This window comes from Onychomys torridus, chromosome 19 (genome assembly GCF_903995425.1).
Source record: "Onychomys torridus chromosome 19, mOncTor1.1, whole genome shotgun sequence".
Taxonomy (NCBI): domain Eukaryota; kingdom Metazoa; phylum Chordata; class Mammalia; order Rodentia; family Cricetidae; genus Onychomys; species Onychomys torridus.
In genome coordinates, this window is record NC_050461.1 from 9,777,362 (window position 1) to 9,804,404 (window position 27,043).

Below are 27,043 nucleotides of genomic sequence, written 5' to 3' on the forward strand. Positions count from 1 at the left end.
GATTGTGACGATTCACAGGCTGTCCTCCATCTCATTTCACATCCTGAGACAATCGACTTTTCAGTTCCAGGTCAACTTTATAGGCCCCATCTAGCCTCACCCCCATGCTTCCAGCCTGCCTCTGTGGTGGTAGTCGGAAGTGTAGAAGCAAGATGAAAATTCAAAAGACGAAAACCCAAAAGAAATAAATATAGTTCAGTGCACTGTGTATTTTGTATGAGAATACTTCAGTGTCTTTTGTGGTTTCTTTTCTTTAAGTATTTGTTCATGCGGGTGTGTGGTATATGCTTTTAATCACCAAACTCAGGAGGCAGAGGCAGGCAGATTTCTGCAAGTTCAAGTCTAGCCTGGTCTACATAGCAAGCTCCAAGATAGCCAGGGTGACATAGTGAGGCCCTGTCTCAAAACAAAACAAAAAAGTATTTATTCTTTTCTGATTATAAATATTAAAAGGTCATTTAAAATAGTAGCAGACACCATGACAAAAATAAAAGAAACAAAATTATGTGTCCTTTCACTGATCCCCGAAACTCTATGTTAGCTCTTGTAGACTTTTTAAACATATCCTTTTGTGTTTTTCAACTGTGGAGATCATAGTGTTATGCTTAAAAAAAAAACAAACAAAACAAAACCATGTGCTTACCTTTTTCCTCTCTCTCTCTAAAATAAGTTCAGCTCTTCTTTTAGCAATCATATCCTCCTGTTGAAGACACGTTAACAAGTTTACAATAGAAAAAACGATCAAATCACTTGCTATGGATCAATCAATGTACCTTTTCAAGGGGCTATCATGGGAGAGGGCAGGGACGCTCTCCTGGATGACAAGAGTCGATGATTGCTGGAGTGCATTCATGTCCATCTGGGCTATCTCCCTCCCGAGGGACAAACAGCCCTGGGGGCACAGTCACTATCCTAGAGCCCCGTTTTCAAATGTACTGTGTGGGAGTCACTGAATTTCCCAGAGATCTGTTTTCCTTACTGTGAAGACACGTCTTTGAAAGCACAGCTGTACCTCTGGGAAAACTGTGTGCATGCTGGAGATGGCCAGAGGAAGGGTGAACGACCATGCCTTATTCTTTTCAGTGTCCTCCAGCCTAACCCAGTGGATCTGTTCACGTGTCCTCAGGATTTTGGTGCTGGTTGGCTCAGGACTCCCTGGAGTTTAACTAATTACAGAGTGCCTGCCAGAGGTGGGCACTGGTTTGGACAGTATATGTTCTTTCACTTTCTTCTCAAAATACAATGTCAAGTCGGGTAGGCAGTGCCAGCTACTTAAGGGTGAGTTGACAGGAACCCAGAGAGATCTGTGTGATGTCACCCAGGGCGTGAGACTCCCTGAGGAGGAAACCCGGAAGCAGCTGGTGTAGCTGCTGAAGTGAAGGGCTTACATTTACTGCAGCCAAAACATACAGTTAGGAGATGGGTTTGGAACAGGACTGGACGTTCAGACCCTGATGGTACCACTCCATTCAGACAGACATTTAGGAGACAGGTCTGCGAGTAGCTAGAAGGATGAGCTGGAGAGTACAGAGACCAATTGAGGAAAACCGCTGGTGTGAACCCAAAGACCCCGGAATCAGGACGGAGGTAGTGGTGCATGGGAGCCTGGGCACTAGGGGCCAAGGTCCTCTGTTTTGCAGCTCAGGCTCCCTCACAGCCCTTGCTGCCTCCGCTGGCCCTTCAGCCTGCCCCTGTGCCTGATGGAGGGAAGCCTGGACACTACTGATTTGGAAAGTGAAGCATTAACATGTTGGTGATCAGAAAAGCTTGAAATAAGCCTGGCACTCGGGAAGCAGAGACAGGAGATCTCTGAGTTCAAGGACAGCCTGGTTTATATAGGGAGTTCCCAGACAGTCAGGTAGAGAGAGAGAGAGAGAGACAGAGAGAGAGACAGAGACAGACAGAGACAGAGAGAGAGAGGGGAGAGAGAGATCCTGTCTCAAAAAGCTTTAAGTAATTTTTAATTCTTATTGAAGGATGAACTATTTGATGGAAGATGTTTTCATGCTTACTGTGGTATTAAAGCCCGAAAACTCCACTCTTGTGAAGACTACTAACCCAAACAGGCGACAAGCGGCCATATTCCTGTGTGTCTGCACTAGATATGTACCTTGATTTTTGTCTTCAAGTCTTTGATTAATTTCTTCCGTTCTGCTTTCTTGCGCTGTTTCTGTCTCCACTTCTGTACTTGTGCCGGAAGGAGGCGATCAAAGATATCTTGATCCTCTACCTGTATCATGGCGGCAACGTCCGGGAAAAAGCCACGCTCAGCTAGAAACTGGGCTTCCTCGGGGTAACGGGGGAAACCGTCCAGTATGAAGCCGGTGGAGCTGTGTGGACATTTTCAGAATTTGCTTAAAACATCATATATATTCCAGCTAAGCCACACTCACAAGATAGACATCCCCATGTTTCTCTCATTTCAGAATTATCTTTCTATCTCATCTACTTGGCTACCTAGCTACCAATTTCTTTTTTTATTTTTTCCTTTTTTGTTACCAATTTCTATATGAGATCTAGGACCGGAAAGCAGAGGAACTATTTGGTGAGCAGGAAGGAACCGGTGGGAGGTATAACAGGGTGATCAAGAGGGGGTACCACGAGCAACAAATAATTATACGTAGGGATGAAAGTGTTACAGGTTCATTATTTTGTATGGTAACTTAAAAACTCAAACCTGAAAATATTATATTATAGATCTATTTATACTGTATGTTGATGAAAGGGTACAAAGCGCTTGGGCACACAGACAGGCACTGGAGAAGCCAGGAAAGATAAACTTGCAGATGTTTAACTTTAAAGGAAAGAAATGTTTAACCTGTTCCTCCTGGAATGCTGGGAATTGGTGTTATTTACAACCTGGTGATCCTTTGCTGTCTGAGGAGCCAGGCTCTACCCCATCTTCCAGAACTTAATGTTTCATTTATCCCAGACCCTTCCTACTAAAACCACGAGCATTACTTCTAAGTCATTAGCCTCATCCTTGTGAGAGATGTCATCTGTACTTTACAGCTGCCCACGTGACTTCTATGCTATCTTAGGGCCAGGCCTTATGTTTACCCTAGTCATTCTAGACCCTTATCTTGAGCATTATTTCTCAGTCAATAGCACCCAACTTAGGGACGAAGTCACATGTGCTTTGTAAAGAGTTTCAGTGTAAACATGTCTTAAGCTTTGTTGTACTCAGAGCTGAGCTGATATCTGAAAAGTTTTTCTCAAAATTGTGCTATGCTTAAAGATGGGGGGGGGGAGCTAAAAAAAAAGAGCTGATGTCAGACTCCAAGAAGTCTTGGCTCAGCACCAGTTACCAAAATTGGGCTGAACCGAATTTCATTATTGACTCTTCAAAGTGTTTTCCTTGCCTGCTGTAAAGCCAGCAGAGACCCTCCACATACTATCTCTGCATATGTTATAGATTTTAACATGTGTTGACGAATCACGACTCATCAGATGTGTAAGAAATAGTTTGAAGAATTCACCATAGCATTATTGTTTAGAAAATATTTCTAGTTGTATGTATCAGAGCTTCTTTTTTTTTTTTTGCTTTTTTTTTTTTTTTTTTAAGATTTATTTATTATGTACACAGTGTTCTGTCTGCATGTATGCCTGCAGACCAGAAGAGGGCGCCAGATCTCATTACAGATGGTTGGGAGCCACCATGTGGATGCTGGGAATTGAACTCAGGACCTCTGGAAGAGCAGCCAGTGCTCTTAACCTCTAAGCCATCTCTCCAGCCCCATATCAGAGCTTATTAAATCTTTTTCACTTGCCAGCTACTTTTTATCTTTTTTTTTTTTTTTTTTTTGAGTCAAGGTCTCATAACCCTGGCTGACCTGGAACCTGCTATGTAGACCAGGCTGGCCTCAAATTCACAAAGACTGCCTGTCTCTGCCTCCTAAGTGCATGGATTAAAGGTGTGCACTACCATGTCAGGCTCTGGGAAATTTTTAGGTGGCCTGGATATACAGGCATGCAAAATAGCTATACAAATCAAATATTTGGTGATAATAAACTTGTTTTAAAACAATTCTTTGGCAAGTATGTAAGTTTACCATTTGTTAAAGATTTATGTACTTGCTTATTTTTATGTAAAGAGGCAAGTGGATCTCTGTGAGTTCAAGGCCAGCCTGGTCTACCAAGCGACTTCCAGGCCAGTTGGAGCTGCACAGTGAGATCCCATCTCAAGAAGCAAACAACAAACCAACAGAAAAAGCAAACAAAGAATTCAATCTTGGCCGAGTATTTGGTAATGTAGCACACAAAGCATCTTCAATGTTTCTCAGAAACACAGTTGTAATATTGAGAATGCCACTGTGTATAAATATGTAATGCAAAATGGCAGCAGTATACTTAGGACGATTTCAATAATTACTGGAAATTCTGTCCCAATCATAAGTCAAAATTCATCTAATGGTTTTTCATGAAAATCAACTCATCAATTTAGACAGCACATTTTAAAATCAAATATTCTCACAATGAAGGTCAGTAGGAGAGTATGAATTGCTATTATGTTTCTGTAAGAAGAGAAAACTTGAAATGCAAAAAAACTCTTGTAGTTCATGGCATACAGTAGTTTGACTATGAGCTGAGAAGTTTCAGGGGATCTTCATTGGCCTTGTGTGGTGTGAAGGCATGCATACTGCAAAGTGTGCATGCTGTCTGTTCAGAACGGAGGCTATGGGGTTCTAATGACTGTAAGATGCCACACTGACGGGCGTTGCCCCAAACACCCCACAGTCATTATGTGTTTTATTTCTGGATTAAGGTTTTGTTTTTATGTATTAAAAAAATCTTTTACTGTTGCCAAATTTTCCATTACTTCCTACACTGGAATTTTACATGATTCTTATCCCATCTGGAGTAACAACCCAGAGTTCAAGAAGCAAGTGTATAAATGATATTCTTTTCTCAAATTGTATGAATTTGGATTAAGATAATATTTGTGTTTATAATATAAAATTGCAGTTAGCTGGCTGATAATTATTATCTGGAAGCTTACTAAAAGTTATAAAGGAGAAAGTAAGCTCTCTGCATGGGAGAAGTGCCTAGCCTAAGGAATATGTTGCCTTTAAAGAGCCTGCTTGGCTGGGTCTCAGGACACTTCCTGCCATGAGGCAGTGCTGAACCTCCTCCAGGGTCTCTTTGTAACCAATAACAATTACTCATGTGCATACTCTGCCTCGGGCAACAGAACTTTTAGGGCCATGAGAATAACTGGAAAGCCAACTCATTCCAATAAAGTACTTATAAAGCAGCCTTCAGGACTTGTTTTCACATTCTTGTTGAGAGGTCAATATTGATCTGCCTTTGGGTAAGCTTGTTGATCTTATTTATCCAAAAACAAAACAAAACAAAACAAAAAACTTACTATATTTACACACACTTACATGTTTTCTTCTCAATAAAATGAGATTTTCATAAACATCTGACGGTTTCAGTCTTCAAGGTTAATTCTCAAATGTTACTTCTCCTCTCCTGTTAAGTAGGAAAATTTCCCCCCATTGGCTGTGCTGGGTGTCTTCTTCAGTGCTGCCTTCTGTCTAGTCTCTTCTGTGAGGAGCACGTTTCTTGCCTGGTGACCTGGTGCCACTTAGGACAAGGGCTTCCAAGTCCTCACTTCTACTATTCAAACTCTCTTCTGAGCTTTAATGCAGGAGTTTCAAAGCCCCACTTCGTTTTTTCAATAAGTCCTTCAGGAAGGATCTGTGTATTATACTGTCAAAAATCCCGTCGCCCTTATCGCTCCAACCCACTCTTCCCTGGATTCAGCAGCACTTGGTGCCGAGGGTACAAGACACACTGATGTTGTTCCTCTCTACCTCCCCCACCACTGCTGTCGGTGAGCCAAGGCCTGGCGCCATCACCTGTCCATTTCTGTCATCCCCTACCTTTAGCCCTCAGGAGCTCTCCAGGATTAATCTAGTAGACTGAAAAAAATGGAAAAGAAGCCAACCTTTTTCCTCACTTGTAAAAGCAATGCAATTGAAAAATTGGAAAGTAGAGGAGAAAAACCATAAAACAGCAAATTATCCACTCCTGTACCCCAGATATTATTCCTTTGTTGTATTTCTTCCTAGTCAGTTCTTTATCTGCCCAGCTATGCCATAGTATGATACTTTTCTGCATCTTTTAAAGTTTATTATGATATAATAATATCACATGCCATTGTAAATCTTTATCATACTAAAATGTGATGGTTGTATAGTACTCAATATTTAGATTTTACAGTGTGACTTTTTACATTAAATTGAATTCATGTCTCTATATCTCTATAGAGACACACACACATATATATATATATATATATATATTTTTTTTTTTTACTTATTATTTTAAATTTTAAAAAATATTTATTTTTATTTTCTGTGTATGTGCATTTTATCTGCATGTGTGTATATGTACTACGTATGTGTCTGGTGTGCACAGAGGCTAGGCAGAGGGCATCGGATCCCCTGGAACTAGAGGTGCCGATGGTTGTGAACTGTTGTGTGGGTGCTGGGACTCGAACTAGGGTCCTGGTGCTCTTAATTGTTGAGTCACTGCTCCAGACATTTTTACTTTTTAATTTAAAAATTGTTGTGTTTTGGTTTTGTTTCTTTTCCTATTTCTTTACATAGATATCTTAATGTGTGGTGTGCTGTGAGAAGCTAAGATAATGAAGAGCAACTCGTGACTATAAAGCTGTGGGTTATTTGCCCACGTTTCCCACAACTATTCATCTAATTTAGGGAATAAGAATATTTTAAGGCTGGGCGGTGGTGGCATACACCTTTAACCCCAGCACTCAGGAGTCAGAACCAAGCAGATCTCTGTGAGTTTGAGGCCAGCCTGGCCTACAGAGTGAGTTTCAGGAAAGGTGCAAAGCTACAGAGAGAAACCCTGTCTTGAAAAACAAAAAAAAAAATTTTTAAAAACTTGATAACTCAATCCTCATTTCAGATAGGCAGTAGATACAAATGTGCCCAGAGGAGCATGGAAGTATTTATCTAACATCTCTGTATTTCACATTGAGATAATGCAAATTCCTATCCCATTCTATGCACCAATTTTTAATATGATTAAATACTAAAACTAACTAATACAGCTAAGATAAGTTACTGTGAAAACATGATTAATTTTCATATACAGATTAAGTTGATTCAAATAAAATACAGTTGACCAGTACTTGGCATGTAGCAAGTTGCAAATGTGTTTGTGCTATGAACAATATTACAAATGTCATTTCATGTTCTTTTGGTGGATATCAAGGCAGAATATCCCAGCGAGAAAAGGGAAGAAAGTTTTCAACTCCAGGGGTCTAAAGATTTGCTCTGTGTGGGCCAGCACTATTGCAGGCATTTGTTAATGGGCTAAGTGTGGACAGCTCCCCAGTGGTTGGAACTGTCATCACAAGGGTACAGGGGGAAGAGTCCAACACACCATGAGGGATGTGGGCTTAGAAAATCCTTCTCAACTACAGCTGTGCACTAGAATCACCCGGGGACCCTAAAAAGTGCCAGTGCCCGGACCCTGGACTCACACTTCAGCAGATTCTGATTTAATAGTTTTGGGGTGGGTCAGTGTTCATCAAAAGCTCCACAGAGGTTTTAATGTGTGGTTTACATGGATGAATAAGAGCAAATTTGTAGGTGCGAATTGGACTATCGTTTGACCATTAAGAACAAAGTAAAGAAACCCAGTAAGAAACAGAACCCAGTGTATGGAGGCACCGTATTGGTTCTTTAAGCCACCACTCAGAAAGGATGGGGTCTAGAATCTCCGAAGGCAGGGCCTCGTTCTCCATTAGACTCAGCTTGATTGCCTCTTCCTCTTCTGTGAACTGCACATCTAGAATCTAAAAGCAAAATGACAGTATAAGGAGTCTAAAGCCTCACATTGATAAGCAATACTGTTTTACAACACTAAGTAGAATGATATCTGTATTTTTCTCTGAAGTTACTTTTGATAGTTACTTGAAAACATTGTAAAACTTGAGTTCTGTGTACTGATCTATAATGTGATTAAAAAAACAAAACAAAACAAAAACAAAACCCTAAGCCGGGTGGTGGTGGCGCACGCCTTTAATCCCAGCACTCGGGAGGCAGAGCCAGGTGGATCTCTGTGAGTTTGAGGCCAGCCTGGGCTACAGAGTGAGTTCCAGGAAAGGCGCAAAGCTATACAGAGAAACTCTCTGTCTCAAAAAACTAAAAAACAAAACAAAAACAAACCCCAAAAACCTAATACAGCTAAGAGAAGTCACTACGACAACATGATATTTTCACATATGATGCTATGGTCATAATGCATTTTTCTTTTTGTGCCAAAAATTTGCTTGATTCACATCACACATCTGTAAAGCTTAACTGATTTTTTGCCATCTATCCTATAAGGAGATAGTTATATCTCCTTAAGCCAGATCCTGATTAGAGGATGGGCCAACCAGATGGTTACCTGAAGCACATTCTAGAAGGAGCGTATAGCATCACTATAACCAAGAGAAAATATTGGGGTGAGGAACTCAGGCCATCTTTCTCTGAAGGTGACCCTCAAATGGATAATAAAAACATATTAGTCAATTCTGGAATGAATGAACCTTTAAAAAATATTTATTTATATTTCATGTGCCTGTGTGCCATGTGTGCCCGGTGCTCATAGAGGCCAGAAGAGGGCATTGGATGCCCTGGGACTGGAGTTACAGATGGCTCTGGGCTACCATGAGGATGCTGATGCTCAGATCCGGGTCCTCTGCAAGAGCATCAAGTGCTCCTGACATGGAGCCATTCCCCAGGTTCCGGGATGGAGCTGGTTTTGCTGGGCACTTCCACCACCAAACACTGAAAATGAGTACGGTCTGATAGATGCCCACTTGCCAGGAAGCAGAGCTGTCATTTTATTATCTAAAGTAAACCCCCTCGTGTGCCTCCTGAGACACCAAACAATTCAGGAAACAGAAAAACAACAATAAAAATCAGCATCAACTGATCGCCCACAGGAAAGCAGGGAAACCTGGGTCAGTATCATTAAGTTTATTGACTACTATTTTCTCTCTGACGATGCAAATACAGGTGTGTCTGAGGGCCTGCCTTGTTACCCATTGGGATACTGTGAGTCACTGTCCGAGTTTTTGTTTTGTATAATTGTGTCTGAGATCACTTGTGGGGCTCATTCGAGAGGAAAACAGCCTCATTATATCAGAAGTGGTTAATAGAGCATTTAATATATATATATATATATATATATATATATATATATATATATATATATATATATATATATATATATAGTTTTCTATTAGGCCTCACCAGAGATTAATATTTCAAAATCTCCATTGGCAACAGAACACTTAAAAAACAAAACAAAACAAAACAAAACAAAACAAAAAACCACTATTTGACAGGGGGAAAAGGCACAATGGTGGGAAGGCTTCTACTGTAGTTCAGACTCACCAGACCAAAAATCCCAAATAAACGCTATACAACCACTCAGTGAGGGCTTCACTTTCCTGACTTTGGTCAATCACAGAAGACTCAGTATTTCATATGCTAGGCGAGAGGCGGGTTTATCTGTCCCACTGAGGGGGGACATTTATGGTGGCTCTCCTCAGGTCTCCTCAGGCTGAAGTTACTGTGATTGCATAACATAGATGTTGCTTTTCAAGGAAAGGAGCTGACTTCTTACTTGGGCTCTCAGGTTAATGAGAAGGACTGAGCCTGGCGCCTGGGTCATTTTATCACTCCCCTCTCTCCTCACTCAGGGAGGCTCTACCTAGAAATGTGATATTTAATCCCTTCAAGACGAAAGCACACACAAATTTCCTGTTCTAGACTCCCCAGAGATCCCTGAACGTCATTGTCCTAAATCCGCAGTCACCTTGGAACAGACCCCCAATGGCTCCCTTCAAACAATAAGGACTCTTGCAGAAACAAAGCTGAGACATGGATGACCAGATCACACCTTGGCCAGGACTGCTTAGACCACATGTGTCGGTACCCCAAAGATGAACTTGGGGTCACCGGACCCTTCTGTCTCTGCACACTGAATCTCCTCTTTCTCTTTCCACCGTAACTCTAGCTGGCGTCCTGGGATGGTGACCGAGTCTAGCCTGCCTTGGCTGCTGCAGCCGGGGCTTTGCCCTGACCCGCCTGCTACCGACCAGCTTGTGCCGCAAACACAGCGTCCCCGGGGCATCGCCCTCTCACCGGCTTCTTTGTACTTTCTTCTTCTATCTTCACGTTCGCCTGAACCGCGAGCTCCTCCAGTTCTTGCTTTGTGGCTTGCTCCTCATCGGAATCGTCCTCAAACTCTGGTCCGAATTTCCTTTCAGCCTTGAGCAGCAGTTTTTCTTGGAGAAACTCATCAAATTGAATGTGAAAAACGCCAAAGTTTTCGGCCAGCTTTCTTGCGCACGTAGTTTTGCCAGAGCCGCGGGGACCCAGAAGACACATCCTGATTGGAGGAGCCTGCCACAGAAGGGGGCACAGGGTGGGACAGAGGAAAGGAAAAGACGCTTGAGTAATCAGCCTGGAGGCAGTTCACACCTGCAATGCCAGCCACTCAGGAGGCCAGAGCTGCATGGAAGACCTTGTCTTACAAAACAAAGTGAAGCAAAGCAAAACAAAACAACCTCTCCTTCCCCACCAAAAAAGAAAAAGAAAGAAAGAAAGAAAGAAAGAAAGAAAGAAAGAAAGAAAGAAAGAAAGAAGGAAGGAAGGAAGGAAGGAAGGAAGGAAGAAAGAAAGAAGAGAAAGGAAGTCTTTTTTTTTTTAAAGTGGTATTTAAATTTTGTTTTATGTGTATGAGTGTTTTGCCTGCATGTGTACCATGTGTGTGCCTGGTGCCCAAAGAGGTCAGGAGAGGGTAGTGGATCCCCAGGAACTGGAGTTACAGACAGTTGTGAGCCACCATGTAGGTGCTGGGAATTGAACCAGGGTTTCTCTGGAAGAGCAACCAGTGCTCTTAAATGGATGAACCATCTCTCCAGCCCCAGGAATTCTTTTGTTTTTTTAGAGTCTACTTTTAGGTGTGTGTGTGAGTGTGTGTGTGTGTGTGTGTGTGTGTGTGTGTGTGTGTGTGTGTGTTTGTGTGTCTACCCAAGGAGTTCAGAAGAGGGTTGGATCCCCTACAGCTGGAGTTATAGTGGTTGTGAGCCACCCAACATGTGAGCCAAACTCAGGTCCTCTGCAAAACCAGTATGTGTTCTTAATTGCTTGCCTTATCTCCAGCCTCCCATGGACAGGAATTTTTAGTTTACAAATTCAAAAATTGTATTTAGGCATAAGGATACCAATGAACAGAATTCATTGTACCAAAAATGGCTTTAATGGTGCAAGAACAGCCATCGGATTTTCCTAAAATGTATGCCAAAAGGCACTTAACAAAAAGTAGCTTCACTTAAAAATTATTTTAATGTTAATAAGAAACAGAAAGACTTTTTCTTACTATGATTAAAAAGAATCTCTTTACCAAAGGAAAGGCCCATTTGTAAAGAAACTCCAAAGACCTTGCCACTAATCCCTGTGATGTCCACACTGAAACTGAAGAAGCCCAAAGGCGGCTTTTTCAGGGTAATGTGATCATCCTGTGTATGTTGAAGGGGTCAAGAACCATGGTGACAGTTGGAGTGAAGCAGCAGCCAAGGCTCCTGGGACTGTGGGGAAATGGCTATAAAACTGGCAATGACAGCAGCCGTGGGGAAGATGGCGGTGCATTTGGGTGGTCTGTGCCTCAGCAGAGAGGAGGCGTTTCTAAGACAGAGGTACAAAGGGCGTGGAGAAGCACACGCATCGAGCATAGCTTCAGAAGCTATTTGTTGCAGTGACTGAGATGTTGGGAGTTCAGAGACTCAGAAGAGGCCTGCGATGTGGCTCAGTTGACAGAGTGCTTGCCCTAGAAAGCTTCAGTTCCCAGGACAGCATGAACCAGCTGTGGTGGGTGCACACTGGTAATCCCAATACTTGGGATGTGGCGGCGGCGGCGGCCATCTTTGGCTGAGTAGAGAATTCAAAGGCCATCCTGGGATAGAAGAGACCTTGCCTCAAACAAGAGCAGCAGCAGCAACAACAACAACACAACAGGTAGAAAATGCTACAGAAGCTCTAAGATCTCAGGGACTTCATGGTAAATGTGCACTGTGTACCAAATACAACATACTAGAAAGACTTGGGGGCAAGTTTTAGCGCAACCATGTTCCTTGCAATCCCAAAGCATTTTATGTGTCATAGAAGAACTGAGAAAAAGCCTTCAGAGTTTCTGGGTCCTGTCTGGGTGAATTTGTGGAAAACGAGGTGATGGACTGGGTGTGGGGATACACATGCTACACACTGATTGTAAGCTGTTACAGATGGTTGTGAGCTTGTGGTGGGTATTGTGTTCCCTGAAATATTGTGTGTTCCCCGAAATAAACATATCTGGGGGCAGAGAACAGACAGCCACTAGAACAAAGCCAAAAATGGTGGCTAGAAAATAGGAAGAGTAAGCCATAACAGAAGTTGGGCGGTGGTGGTACACACCTTTAATCCCAGCACTTGGGAGGCAGAGTCAGGTGGATCTCTGAGTTCAAGGCCACTTTAGAAACAGCTAAGCATGGTGACCCACGCCTTTAATCCCAGAAACCCAACCTTTAATCCCAAGGAGTGGGGGCAGAAAGAGAAAAAGTATATAAGGCATGAGGACCAGGAATTAGAGGAGAGAAAAGCATGTACTGAGTAAAGCATTTGGCTGGAGAAGTGTTCAGGCTTTGGAGCAACACAGTCCAGCTGAGAACCATTGGGATGAGGACTCAGAAGCTTCCAGTCTGAGGAAACAAAACCAGCTGAGGAACTGGCGAGGTGAAGAAACTGTGGCTTGTTCTGTGTCTCTGATCTTCTAGCATTCACCCCAATAACTGGCCTCAGGTTTGAGTTTTATTAACAAGTACCTTTAAAATTCCTACTACATGAGCTGCCATACAGTTTCTGGGAACTGAACCCGGGTCCTCTGAGAGAGCAACATGTGCTCTTGACTCCTGAGTCATCTCTCCAGCCCCTTATCTATGACTTTAAGGACCAGGTAAAAAGACACAAGCTAAGTGCTGGGTTGACATAGACATGACTATAAAAGTCAAAACAGATCATTATTTTATGCCATATTGCAAAAAGCTATTTATTTTTAAACCTAGACACTATCACTATGTTGTATTGTTGTGGTTGTGGTTGTGGTTGTGATTGTGGTTGTGGTTGGCTTTTAATGAGATTAGAGACTTCACTGTTGAGCACACTGAGGGGAGAACCTGGGAGCAACCACCAGCATATGAATATTGTTCTCACCTTTAATGGTTCGTTCTGGGCCACATAGTCCTCAGGATGCTCCAAAAACTTCTCCTTGGCCTCAGCAGTTGAAAAGTAGTATATCTTTTCTCGGTACTTAACGGCCTCTTCCGTGTTGCCTGGCTGTAGAATGAAGTTCTCTTTGAGAACCACTGGGCAGAAGTGTTTCGTGTCTCCTAAGTGCCTCCTTTTTTCTTTAATCTTTTCTTCACCCTAGAAATATTGTTCAGTTCAGAGAAGACATTTTGAAGCAGTATCAAAGAGGAATTTAGAGGCAATTCACTTTGAGGACTAGATCGTCGTCTACAGGAAAACCAACTCTAATAAGACAGCCCACAAGGCCATCCTTGTGTTAGTTAATGGATTAAAACCAAGTTGCTCATGTTGCTTTAAATTTAGTTCATACATTTTTCATTTTCATAAAAAATAATGTAGCACTGAGATTTAAGGTGTGCTCCACCCTCTAAAGACACAGAGAATCGAGGACCTGGCTATGAGGTCAGTTTCTGGTAGGAAACCATTCTCAAGGAATGGAACCTGAGTCAGGGTCACATCTTACTCATGACAATGAAGGATTTTTTGGAAATTAGTTAAAGCAATAGGAAGACATTAAATCCTTACTTGCTATAAAATGTTTAAACACATCAGTGTATCAGGAGTGAAATTTCCCTTTCATTTTCCCCCCACCAGTGTGCATACATTCTTACCAGTTCCCATGAGCACTCCCTCAGACTCTGCTAAATGCTCTGCATATATAAAAGCTAGCCATGCATTTAATCACATATGCAGCAGTTTTGAAATGAGAAATGGGATATTTGTTATTTATTCTTCAGTATGCTTATGTTCACGAAAGAAGAAACCACAACACTTTTCTGTCCTGCTGCAAAAATGAGACCAATATGTTGATCTCTGTGAGTTCAAGGCCAGCTTGATCTATATAGTGAGTTCCAGGCAACCCAGAGACCTTGTTTCAGAAAAAACAAAAACAAAAACAAAAAAACCCTGAGCATTACTGGTTCTTGTCTATGATGCGGAAGATTTTAGGCAATAGAAGAATTGTCTTATCAATGTATCTAAATATATATATATATATATATATATATATATATATATTAAAAACAGCCTATAAACCTCTTCTGTTACTTATTTATGATTTTTAACTTTCACAAGTAAAGTTTCCCCTCTTTATTCCTAAGTCAATTTCAGAAAGAAAAATAAAAACTTGCGTAAACCCTTTTTAGATGCTCAAGCCTGTTATAATGAAGAAGTGCCTATAATTTGAGTCCCTCAAGGATCTGGACACTCATTCATTTTGTTTAAAATGTTACACCTTGCCTTTGCATTTTACTGATTCCACCTGCCAGAAGTCCATCCGCCTCCCTGCTCTAGTCAGGGAGCCGACTTTTTGTTTTTCATCTGCTGCTTTTATTTTATTTTCCCATCTCACTTATCTCATTTCTTTTGGGTTATTCTGTCATGCTTATATTCATGATCTTTCATTGCACGCTTAGTTTTTTTTTCAGTCTTTCTGGGTTTTCAGTAAATAGACTTAATGTAGGGTTGCTGGACTTAATGAGAAAAATAAGAACCCAGGTTCCTCAGGCATGCTTGGACCTCAGGTGAAAGTTAACTTTCATATAAATACATGCCACGCCTGAGCATGAGTTATTTGAGATTCAGAAATGTTCTAAAACATTCTCAAGTAAGGACACTTGCTATACTACAGAGATGTTTTTGGTTGTGATTTAACAATGATTGTTCATATTTAGTTTATTTTTATATTTATTTATTTCACGTGTTTTGCTTGTGTGTGCTTAAGTCCACTATACCTACACAGAGATCCGAAGAAGGCGATGTGTTCCCTGGAATTGTGGTTACGGAGGGTTGTAAGGCACCACATGGGTGCTGGGAATCAAACCCAGGTCCTTCCTCTGCAAGAACAAGTGCTCTTAACTGCCGAGCATCTCACTAGTGCCCCCATGATTTATAGTTTCATTATTGATTTCTTAACTTATCTCCTATGGTGGTTCCTTATAAGTTTGGATATTTGATTATTTGATCCCTAAGCTGTTTTTTGGGGGGAAAACCAGGATATGTGACCTTGCTGGAGAAAGTATGTCACTCAGGGTAGGATTTGAGATTTCAACTTAATTCTCTTTGCTTCCTGTTTGTGGATCAAGATGTGAGCTCTCAGCTGCTTCTCTAGAGCCATGCCTGCCTGCTGCTAAACTCCTCGAGACACACACACACACACACACACACACACGCACACGCACACGCACACGCACACGCGCACACACACACACACACGCACATGCACACGCGCACACACACACACACACGCGCACACACACACGCACACGCACATGCACACGCGCGCGCACACACACACACACACACACACACATACACACGCAGGCATTCTATAGTTCTATTCCCTGGTTAACACAGTAAGAAAGTGTGTAGCTGTTGCTTTACACAGTTTTAGATCACATTTTAACTCCTGGAGCTGTACTTCACTCATTCACAGCCACCAATGGAGAACAGGGCTGCCTAGCACGTGGTGGGTGTTCAGGTAGCTGGCTGGTAAGGCGCAGCGTTCCTGACACACCCAAAGCACTTTGTGTTTTGAAGAACTGTGAAATCACTTCTGGGTTTCAGGGGGGGTCCATGGGGCTTTATATCAGACAAGGAGACAGATCAAAAGCAGCAAAGACCAAGAAGAAACACAGAGGCAAGAGCGAACATTCTCACTCTGTGCTGATTGGGGGGAAAGCATTCAGCTTTCTAAAGTATGTTAGCTGTTACTTACAGATTTTTTTGATAGATGTCTTTTATCAAGCTGAGAAAGTTCCCTTTATATATACATACATATATAATTTCATATATGCATACAATGTATTTCAATCATCTTGCCCCCTCTCCTTTCTTCCCTCCCACTGGACCAGCCCCTCTCCCAACTTGATGACGTTTTTTAATGACCCACTGATTCCAGGTAGCATTGCTCATAGACACACAAGTGACAGGCCACTCACTGAAACATGATTAACCTACCAGGAACCACACCCTTGATGAAAACTGATTCTCCTTCCCATAGCAACCATCACCTGTCAATCACTCGTCAGCTATGGGCTCATATGCCCCTCTGTACTGATTTTTAAAGCTATTTATAAGTATATATACTTTGTTTTCTAAAATCATCAATAGACGATGGATTTTGCCAAATGCTGCTTCTATATCAACTGAGATAGTCACTTAGATTTTACCTTCAACCTGTCAGTATGATGAGTTATATTGAGTGTTGTCCAAATGTTAAACCAAGACTTTCTGGACAAACTCTGCTTGGATAGAATGATTGTTATTTTGATACAGTTTTGAAAAACTTTGTTAACTTTTCTTAAGAGTTTGCATATCAATGTTCAGGAGAGATCAGCTGTTCCTTATTCTTCTCTTTCTTTTGCTGTGTTTGGTTTTAGGTATCAGAATAACACAGGTGTCATAGGTCGAATTGGAAATTTCCCCTCCTCTTCAGTTTTCTGGAAGAGTTCATGTAGAATCAGTTTTATTTCTTCCTGAATCATTTGGCGACATGCACCAGGGATGCTGTCTGTGTTTTGTTTCTTTCAGCTGCTGTATGTCTGAAAAGCTCTTTGTCTTCATTTTTGAAGATAAGTGTTACCAGGCATACAATTCTGCTTCTTGCTCTTCAGTTGAGGCTGTTGCCTCATCCCCTTTTTGGCTTGCCCTGGTTTCTGTGAGAAACACGCTGTCTTCCTGATCATGGTTCTTGTGGATGTGGCATGCCCGTGTTCTCCTTGAATAGACATGCTTGGTGCTCTTTCCTTCCTGTGTCTTGAACTTTGGACTCACCGACCTTCTTGGATCTGAGAGTTTTTAAACTGTTCCAAATACTGAAGAAGTATGGATATTGTTTCTTCAAAAATCATTTCCTCCCTTCCCAAGACACACTTTTGTGGACTCCGAATATATGCACAGCAGACTGCTCAAAACGTCCCACAGGTCCACTCAGGCTGTTCTCTTTCAGATGGTTTCTGTGTCTTAACCTTCCTTTCCTGAAGTGTCTAGAATACCATTACTCCATCACCACATGCTTCACCTCGTATTTTCTGCTTTTCAAACCATACAGCTCACATTGTATGTCCATCACATCCTCTTTATCTTTGCCACCTGCTTTTTTAGGAAGTGACAGGACACAGCAAGAACAGCCGTTTCAATGGCCTTTTCAGCCATTGCTGATGTATTTGTCAGTTCTAGAGTAGTTTGAGTTGGCGATTCTTTTCTTTTCATTGTGAATCTTATTTTCTTAGCAGATCTGGCAAGCCTTGAGTGGATGCCAAAGTTTATGTTGTAATACCATCAATACTTCTGAGTTTGTTCTTGGATATAGTTTCGTGTTTTTGGCTCTTGTTGTTATGGTAGTTGGAGCAAAGCACATTTATTTTAGGTCTAATTATTTCCCATCTCTGAAGCCTGAGCCCTGCCCGCACCTTACCAAGTGCTCAGGAACTTGGGAGATTTTACACTGGAGGATTAAAGGATACTAGACATAAACATACAAGTTTCCAGTAGTACAGACAGCTTGAGAATTGCTGTAGAGACACAAGGAAGGAGAGGGAGCATGGAAGAATGCCAGAAACACTGCAGAGAAGTGAGATGCAGAGAGGCTGCCTATGAGCAGGGCAAATCCCTCATCCTTTGGCCACGGTAACATCCAAGTACCGGGAGCTGTTGACAGAATCCACTGTCAATCATTTGTTGTTACACACTTGCATACTTCTCTATCTTTGGGGTTAAATTAGGCAATAATAAGTTAATTACAGGTGCAGGTTTCTTTAATGTATTTAACTTAGTAAATTATATTTTTATTTGTAAAAACTCATATTGAAAGAACAATGTCCTGTTTTCTTGTTATATACCTAACTTGGGGATTATCAAATGATAATAGTTATTATCATTCTGGTGCCAAAGATGTTGGTGTCTGAATATGGGTTAATCCTGGTGAGCACTGTACATTATTATCATGTGGACAATCTTCCAGATACTCCAAAGGTGTCTTTCATATATCTACTTACATTAATTAGCTTTATAAAATACTTATATTCTTAATATTCTCATATTTTTTTCTATAGAAAAAAGTAAAAAGATTTTCTCTTTATGTTTCTATGGGTTTCTTTTTTTCACATTAAGCAGCCCTGGCATTTTGGAGAGTCTAGTGAAGCTGTGGCAAAGGAGAAATTTTCCATTTACAAAGATGAGGATGGGGTGGGGATCCAGCTCAGTGGCTGAGTGAGCACTTACCCCGCATGCATAAGGCTCTGGGCTCAACTAAAATAAACAGAGAGTAAAAAGTTGGAGACGCCTATTTGTCCGCCTGGCGGTGGAGAAGTCCAGAAGTGCTCATTACTACTCTGCACACATTTCTCAAAGATTGCGCAGTGCAGAACCAGCCATACCTCCTCCTCCTCCTCTTCCTCCTCCTCCTGCTCCTCATCGATCTCTACCTCAGCCTGGTAGTCTTCTGCTTCTTCATCGTAGTCTTCCGCATTTAGCTCCCATGCAGCATACTGAAAAGGCTCTGTTGTTTCCAAAAAGGAAAAGAGGTTTTAGAACAAAAAGTTATTAGTCTATTATAATTGTCAAAGGTTAGAAAAACGAATTGTTATTATTGCTCTCTCAGTTCTCCCTGTGAGAGCCACTCAGCGTGACCAGTGACGGTGACCCGGTGCCTGCACTATTCAGTGTTCCCCTCAGATGTCCCGGAGGTTTTAGAGAAGCCCCCCCCCCCCCCAGCAGGCTTGCGTGAGCTACACTGCTGTCAGTGCCTCTGTCTGCTTTCCCACAAACGCTGCCTCAGTCTTACTTTCCATCGTCTCCACCACTTTCTGAAGCAGTTCCTTTGGTGTCTTGTTGGAAATGTCCAGTGTTAAGATTTGAATCAAATTTTCTGTAATCATCTGCTCCAGATGTTTCCACATGAGAAGGTAATTATTCAGCTCCTCCTTCAGTGGCTCCATCTCGGGAACGTTGGGGTAAGCGTCTTCTGGGAACTCCGGCAGTACAGCTTCTGAATACAAGTGCAAAGAGAGAAAAAAAGAGGCTTTGAAAAGCCTGCCTCCAGTCAGACTACAAAGGAATCTACACTTCATCATGCGTTTGTAACCTTCAAAGAAGGAAATGCAGCATTCTGAACATTAATATATATTTATAAACTCATATTCTAATCATATTTTATGTGCTGCTAGATGAATAATTACCTATTAATAAAATTCAAATTATATGGGTGATGAGTGAGTTTTATATGGACACTTTAGTTGTTGATGCAAAGTGTAAAATAAATTAGATGAAACAGCATTATTAACAGAGTAGTTATAATTTTAATGGATTGACATAAATAAATATAATTCATATTGACTGGCGTGACGGTGTGAAAGAAAATGGCCCCCAAAGGGAGCAGCACTATTAGGAGTGTGGCTTTGTGGGAGTGGGTGTGGCCTGGATGGAGGAAGTGTGTCACTGTGGGATGGGCTCTGAGGTCTCCTTTGCTCAAGCTATGGTCAGTGTGGTAGACAGTTTACTTCTTGTGGACTGCAGATCGAAATGTAGAAGTCTCTATCTGGCTGCATGCCACCATGTCCTGCCATGATGATAATGGACTAAACCTCTGAAACTGTGAGCCAGCCCAGTGAAGTGTTTTCTTTTATAAGAATTGTCGTGGTGTCTCTTCACAGCATAGGGAGGAAGTAAGCAGAGACTGACCCAAATTAAGGTCTGATCTGTTAGAGCAGCACTCTTACAATGGGAACTTGTTAGCTAACCTGTTTCAGACGGCTCTTCAGGTCCCAGGACCTCTTTGGATTCCTTTCGAACTCCTGCATCTACTCCAGTGTCCTCCGGAGCCTCAGGGACTTAAGAAAGAGATCTCAGTTAGTGCTTGAATTTTCAAATGTTATTCCATAGGAAAGTTTTGGCACAAAGAAAATTTCAAAACTTACTTTAAATTACAGATGATATGCCTAATTGAAAACATGTATTTTTTTAAAGGATGGCATAAAAATAGAGCACAAGGCAGAAAAGTGAAAATTTAAAATATGCAAAAGGACAGTGAAGGGCTGGAATGGTAGTCTCAGTGGGGAAGAATGTTTGTTCTGCAAGCGTGAGGACCTGAGTTTGAATCCCTAGTGGCCATGGGCATGATTATGTGTGCTTGAGAAGCTGAGGCAGGTGGGTTCCAAGAGCTCATGGGACAGCCAGTCTAGCCAAAATGGTGGGCTTCTGGTTCAGTGCCAGACCCTGACTTGAGGCAATAAGGAGAAGAGTGATAGAGGAAGACACCCAAAGCCCTCCTTCCCCTGTCACATGTGCATGCACAGGGGTAGGTGCACCCATGCACCATGTGCATGCATCACATGCATGTACACTCTCCCCCCAACACATCAACCAAAATAATAGTCGACACATGGCACATAACATCCTGGTTGGTAACTGTTTTTTAAATCCCACTATATTGTGCATCAGATCTAATGCCTGACAGCCCTTTTACTTTCTCACTAAAACATCCCTATGGGTATAAAGTGGCAAGAGCAGCAGTGTAGGAGTGGGGATGGAGGAACCAAAGAGAGTCCCAGCTACTTCACCTTCAAAGGGCAGGCTGTAAAGCATCTTTTTTACATGACACGAGACACCCTTCACACACATATCCAGCCTGGATGGCTTTAGACATGTGTGGTGATATTGTGCTCCCCAAAATATCATGCACCCTAATAAACTTATCTGGGGTCAGAGAACAGAACAGCCACTAGATATAGTGGCTAGAAAATGGTGACACACACACCTTTAATCCTAGCATTCCAGAGGCAGAGATCCATCTGGATCTCTGTGAGTTCAAAGCCACACAGGCATGGTAACAAGAGCCTTTAATCCCAGGAAGTGATGGCAGAAAGGTTTATAAGGTGTGAAGACCAGAAACTAGAAGCTTTTGGCCTGGTTAAGCTTTTAGGCTTTTGAGGAACAGTTCAGCTGAGAATTATTCTGGATGAGGACTCAGAGGCTGAGGAAACAGGATCAGCTGAGGAATTGGAGAGGTGAGGAAGATGAGGCTTGTTCTGCTTCTCTGATCTTCTAGCATTCACCCCAATACCTGGCTCCAGGTTTCTTTCCTTTTCTTTTCTTTTTTCAGAGCTGAGGACCAAACCCAGGGCCTTGCACTTGCTAAGCAAGCACTGTACCACTGAGCTAAATCTCCAACCCCCAGGTTTATTTCCATTAATAAGACCCCTAAAATTCATGCTACAGACATGCACACCAATTACATATCTTTTCACCCCACAGTCCCCAAGTCTGCTCCCAATTCTAAGATATACATTCTGCATAGATTATATATACATATGAACGTATATCACACATATACACACACAATTATAGCATAATATTATCTCCTAAGTTAACACTTTAGTACTCTTTCGACAGGATCTGTAGTATTTGAACTTTATCAGAGCACAAGCAGAAAAACGACAAACCCAGGACGTCTGTAATTATAAATTGCTCAATAAATAAAAACACTCTATAGCATGACCAGTAGAAGAGCACTGAGACAATATGAGAATCCACTTGGGGAGTTGTGAGATGCCTGTTTAACCTTTGGACTTTGAAGGTTTTCTGTGTTTTTGAAAGCAGCACAAAGCCCTTCTATGGCAATAAGACTTGAAATTCATATGTGGATGGGGGTTGGGGAAATGCATCATTTCTTTCTCTAAACCACTGCACAGGACAACAGAGGGTGAAGAAGATAGAGCTAGGAACCAAATCAGCATGCAGAGCCAGGCGTCAAAGCCCAGGAGACGCTGACGTGACGGGGGCGTCCTGTGGGTGCTAAGGTTTGCAAGCAATGCCTCCAAATTAAACTTGTTTCTTTTAAGAGATTTGTTTAAATTTTTATGCATGTTAGTATTTTGTCTACATATCTGTCATCGAGCTGGAGGCTAGAAGAGGTTGTTGAATCCCCTGGAATTGGAGTTATGGGCAATGAGTTGTGAGCTGCTGTGTGGGTGCTAAGAATCGAACCTAGGTCCTCTGCCAGAGCAGCAAGTGCTCTTAACTGCCGAGCCATCTCTCCAGCACCAATCCCTTCAATTTAAACTTTTTATTAAAGTTCTTAGAATTTAGGAAGTGGAGCTTGGACAGTTACAAGATTACAGAAGGCCTGAAAACCTGCTAGAAAAATCCTGGGGTGAAAACAAACAAGCTGTGAAGAAGGCTTCAGAGCTCACCGCCAGCCCGACCGATGCGCCAGTGACGACACGGGAGGAAAGGAGCCTGCGCCAAAAGGTGAGCAGCTGCAGGGGGAGCTGGGGGAGAGCCAAGGAGAGTTGGGTAGGGCTCTGAGTTGAATAGAAAGATATCTCTCAAACCAGAGAGTGATTTAGTCCTCAAGAGCGTCTCCCATCTGGCTCTGCAGTGCAGCAGCAAAAATGTCTTAATATGTAATAGATAAAAGTATCACCCAAAAATATGATCAAAATCCTTGCAAACCCTGCTCTTACCCGTTCGTAGTCTAAAGTTAACTCATTCCTTGTGCTGTTAATTCTTGACAGTACACATGATTGGGAACCTCGATCCAAAAAGACTGAAACTGAATCTTTACCCCCAAATAAAAACAGTACTGTGAGGCTTGTGGCACATACTTGAAGTTAAAATATGTATTTATAGGTATTTCCTTGGTCATGGTGTCTTTCACAGCAATGGAACAGAGACTAAACTAAGAAACACTGTTGCAATGATGGGAGTGAAGGCTGAAAGACGGCGCCCTCCCAAAGCTGCCAGATGCCAACCGCTGGATGGAAAACAGAGATAGATAGGGATATCTATGTATATGCATGTCTGTGTATTATATATATATATATATGAATGAGAGAGAGAGAGAGAGAGAGAGAGAGAGAGAGAGAGAGAGAGAGAGAGAGAGAGAGAGAGATCCATACTAAGAGCAGGGTAGGCGTCAGGAAAGTCCTGGAAAGAACTGGACCCATGAGGCTGGTTAACTGATGAGAACCACAGTGAGTGCAGACAACTTTGAATGCCCAGAGCCAGATTTTCTGGGCCAAACTTTAGTCAGCAGAAGGTTCAGTTCCTCCCAGGACTTTTGTTCATAGACCAGACTCCAGAAAGTTGTCCACTGACCCCCACAAGCTGGAGCATAGACATGCACATGTGTACACACACACACACACACACACACACACACACACACACACTAAATGAAAGCAAGTGTGAGTAGTCAAAGAAACATAAAGAAACACCAAGGAACTTCAGCATGATCTTGATTCATGCCACTTTCCTGCTAGATAACCAGTCATGCTAAGATGACAATTACTTTAAAGATTAAAGATTTGATTATTACACATTGTATACATACACTAAACTATCATAGTGTACAATTCAAATATGTTTTTATTTTGAGGAAAGGTCACTCTATGTAGTCCTGACTGCCCTGAAACCAGGCATGTAAACCAGGCTGGTCTGGAACCTACAGAGATGTGCTTGCCTCTGGGATTGAAGGTGTGCGCCACCACAGCCAGCTAAGACCTATTTATAAAGAAGTGAAATAAAAAGCTTAGCTTGTCCAATGCTAAGGAACTACCTGAGCATGTACGAGTACACAATAAGAACTCCCTAATTCTGCTGGGTCTGCATGAGTGTAAGATGCTTTCTTGTTGGCATATAAAATGGCATTGTATGACATAAAGATAAACTCTTGCTTTTGGAGCAAAATGTCCTACAGATCATGTGCCAGTCCCAGGACTAAGCTCTCTCTAGGGTCTCATCTTTGCAGCCTCGGCTGGCTTCCATCACATACCCACACACACTCACACATCTGTCCACATTCACATGCTCACACAGTCACACACTCACACATACATTCATACATACTCTCTCACACACACATTCTCACACATTCTCATACACACTCACTCTCACACATATAATCTCTCACACACACATCATACATATTCACACACACATCCATACATATTCTTTCATACACACTCACACACATTCATACAAAAACCCATATACACACACTTACACACCTGTCCACCTCACATGCTCACACACACATAAACACTTATACACACACATTCACACACACACACACACACACACACACACACACACACACACTAGCACACCTGCCTCCCCACCCCCCACCGGCCATCAGTCATGTCTAACCTGCTTCAGGTTCATGTTCTGCTTCTGGGACCTCCAATGCTTCTGACTCCTCAGGTAACAACGACCCTCTGGTGTTCTCTTGAATCTCAGGTGTCTCAGATTCTTCAGGTGCATCATGGACTTCAGAATCTTCACCATCAACTTCCTCATCAGCTTCATTATCAGCCTCTTCACCATCTACAAAAAGAATTACAAGGAATAAGCTATTGTTCTGTTAAAGCCAACAAATGATGGTTGGGTAGTGTTAAACACAGAGAAGAAATGAAGGCCTCAGAGTGCTGCGCTCCTGTATCTGGTCGAATGGAGGAAACAGATGAATTACCACTGCATTATTTCTGCTAATATAGAGTGGTGAAAGATGATTGCTATTCTATCAGGGTGCTACTGGAGGACCCGAGGAATGGTTCATTTAAAAGAAGAAATGTTTATATCTATCCCAAATACTCTTAACAGTAAAAGACTAGAAACAGCCCAATATCCCCTTAATAAGGAAATGACTAGATCCGTACAATCTACTATGGCAGTCACTTGCTACATATGGCTACTGAGCACTTGAAACTAGTCTGCACTGAGCTATGTGTAAGCACAAAACAGATTATGACTTTCAAAGTTTTAGCATGAAAAACTCAAGATAAAACATGTAGCTACTAGAAAACTTAACATTACTTAAGTTTCTATTGGGCAGCATCAGACGAGACTGCCTATATAGACACATGGTTAGCATAGCTGTAATAGTCGATTTACAATAACTCATTGTAACAATAATATGGCACATTAACTTCTGTGTTAGTTGTAAATTTAGAAAGTGTGATTGCAAATGGTATGTGTTTGTTGGTGACATGGAAGTTCTTCAGAAGGCCAAGGTCATGCTGTCAGAGAACTCATCTTCCCAGTTTCCTTCATATATTTATGGGGTTGACACCCATGTGTATGAAGGTGCAGACAAGGTGCTTCCTGTGAAAGGCTGAATGGCAGATTTAGTGAGCTTGTCTCTATGAGTCCTCATGGGCATTACCTTTCCAGTTTTCTTCCAAGTGCCACATTCGGATGGTGGTTCTCTGGCACCTGGATTTGATCTAAATCAAGGTTTGAAATAAGACAGTGCGCGAAGCTTACAAGAATACAACTTGGAGTGTAGTCAGTGTCTTTGTGTAGGGTTGAAGGTTTTACGGAAATACACACAAAGGTTTTTGGACTCTTAGGACAGCTTGTGATGAAGTGATGTAATCTGTGAAGGAACTTGAATTTTCTTTCAACATATCACTTATTAAAAAATGATCATATGTCTCCAATTTATGTCTACTTATTTATGCTATATTTATCTATATTAGGTACATTATAAAATAAACACATAAACAGAAGATCCCAGTGGGGAGCTGTGCATCACACAGGTCAGGAATGGGTTAAAAGGCATTTTAAGATCTTTGAACTATTTGTATTTGACTATTGACCATGTGTTATCATCTACTGATTCATAATCACTAAACCATCACTTTCTGTGAGTGAGGAATTTAGCAGTAGCTTGGCTGAGTGGTCCTGGCTTGGTGTCTCCAGAGTTGGTGAAGATGTTGACCAGAGCTATAGGATCTGAACACTTCATTGGAACTAGAATACTCTTTTCCAGGGTGGATCATTTACAACCAGAACCAAAGTGCTCAGCTGTCCCCACTGTACCCCACAGTGCTCAGCTGTCCCCACTGTGCCCCACTCCAAGTTCCCATGCACAGGACAGCCATGCACAGAACAGCCATGCAGTAAAATGGTAGTTGTTTTATAGAACTAAGCTTTGGAGTGCCTGGAGGTGGAGCAATGGATACTCTTTGGATCTATGGCCTTTTTGGCACTCCCATGAAATTTATGAACCTCTTTACAGAATAAAATTGTCAAACTCATAAAATAAAATACACAAGAAGCTAGTTACATTGGAAAGCAGTTGCTGAAACAGAGAGCTATTTGAGGGTTATGTGAAATGTAACTACTGTGATTGCAACAGCAGTACACATAGATATAAACCATGGTGCACTACACGAATGTCTGCATTTGTGTTGCCAAAAAGCCAAGAGACAGCTAACACCACTGTGGTTTGTGTGTTTTCTGTGTTAGTAATGGAGGCACTCAGACTCAGTTCAAAGTTATTGAAAATAGAGTTGAAGTTCCTAGACCTGAGATTTAATCCATAGACCCCAGTTTGGGAACCTCGATCTTAAAAGGAAGTTCCTCCATAAAAGTGATGGGAGCTTTAAGTACGAAGACAGTGGGTATTGTAAGAGTTTGGCTATGTCCTCAGCTTTTGCAGGATTCTTCCAATAGAAGCAATTCCATCAGCTAGGTGTAATCTGCAACAGAGGCACTTTCTGTACCGCATCCTGCTTAGAGTGCACAGGTGGGTCTCATTTTAGGAGCACCCCCTCTTTGAATCTTTGCCCTGTGAACCCATAATCCCAGTGAGAATATAACTTATTACGGCAATTAGAACATGCTGGGGAAGAGGGGCACTTTCAGGACACAGGCATACA

The 27,043-nt window shown here is 41.9% G+C and overlaps 1 protein-coding gene across 1 annotated transcript; it reads right to left on the minus strand.

Annotated features, from left to right (window-relative positions):
• Positions 1-7,515: 7,515 nt before the first annotated feature.
• Positions 7,516-25,570, minus strand: LOC118570661 (adenylate kinase 9-like). The gene is made up of 8 exons (XM_036169328.1): positions 25,543-25,570; positions 24,528-24,704; positions 22,571-22,648; positions 19,165-19,368; positions 18,758-18,879; positions 13,284-13,496; positions 10,179-10,439; positions 7,516-7,834 (listed from the first exon to the last, which is right to left on the minus strand). The coding sequence occupies exons 1-8, from the start codon at positions 25,568-25,570 to the stop codon at positions 7,655-7,657; spliced, it is 1,263 nt and encodes a 420-aa protein (XP_036025221.1). The 3' UTR covers positions 7,516-7,654.
• Between the last annotated feature and the right edge of the window lie 1,473 nt (positions 25,571-27,043).

Coding starts and splice junctions, on each gene's coding strand:
- LOC118570661 (XM_036169328.1), bottom strand. CDS start 25,570: ATGTGGCACTTGGAAGAAAACTGGAAAG. Junction 24,705..25,542: donor CTTGGAAGAAAACTGGAAAG/GTAATGCCCATG, acceptor TTCTTTTTGTAG/ATGGTGAAGAGGCTGATAAT. Junction 18,880..19,164: donor AGTGGTGGAGACGATGGAAA/GTAAGACTGAGG, acceptor TGGAAACAACAG/AGCCTTTTCAGTATGCTGCA.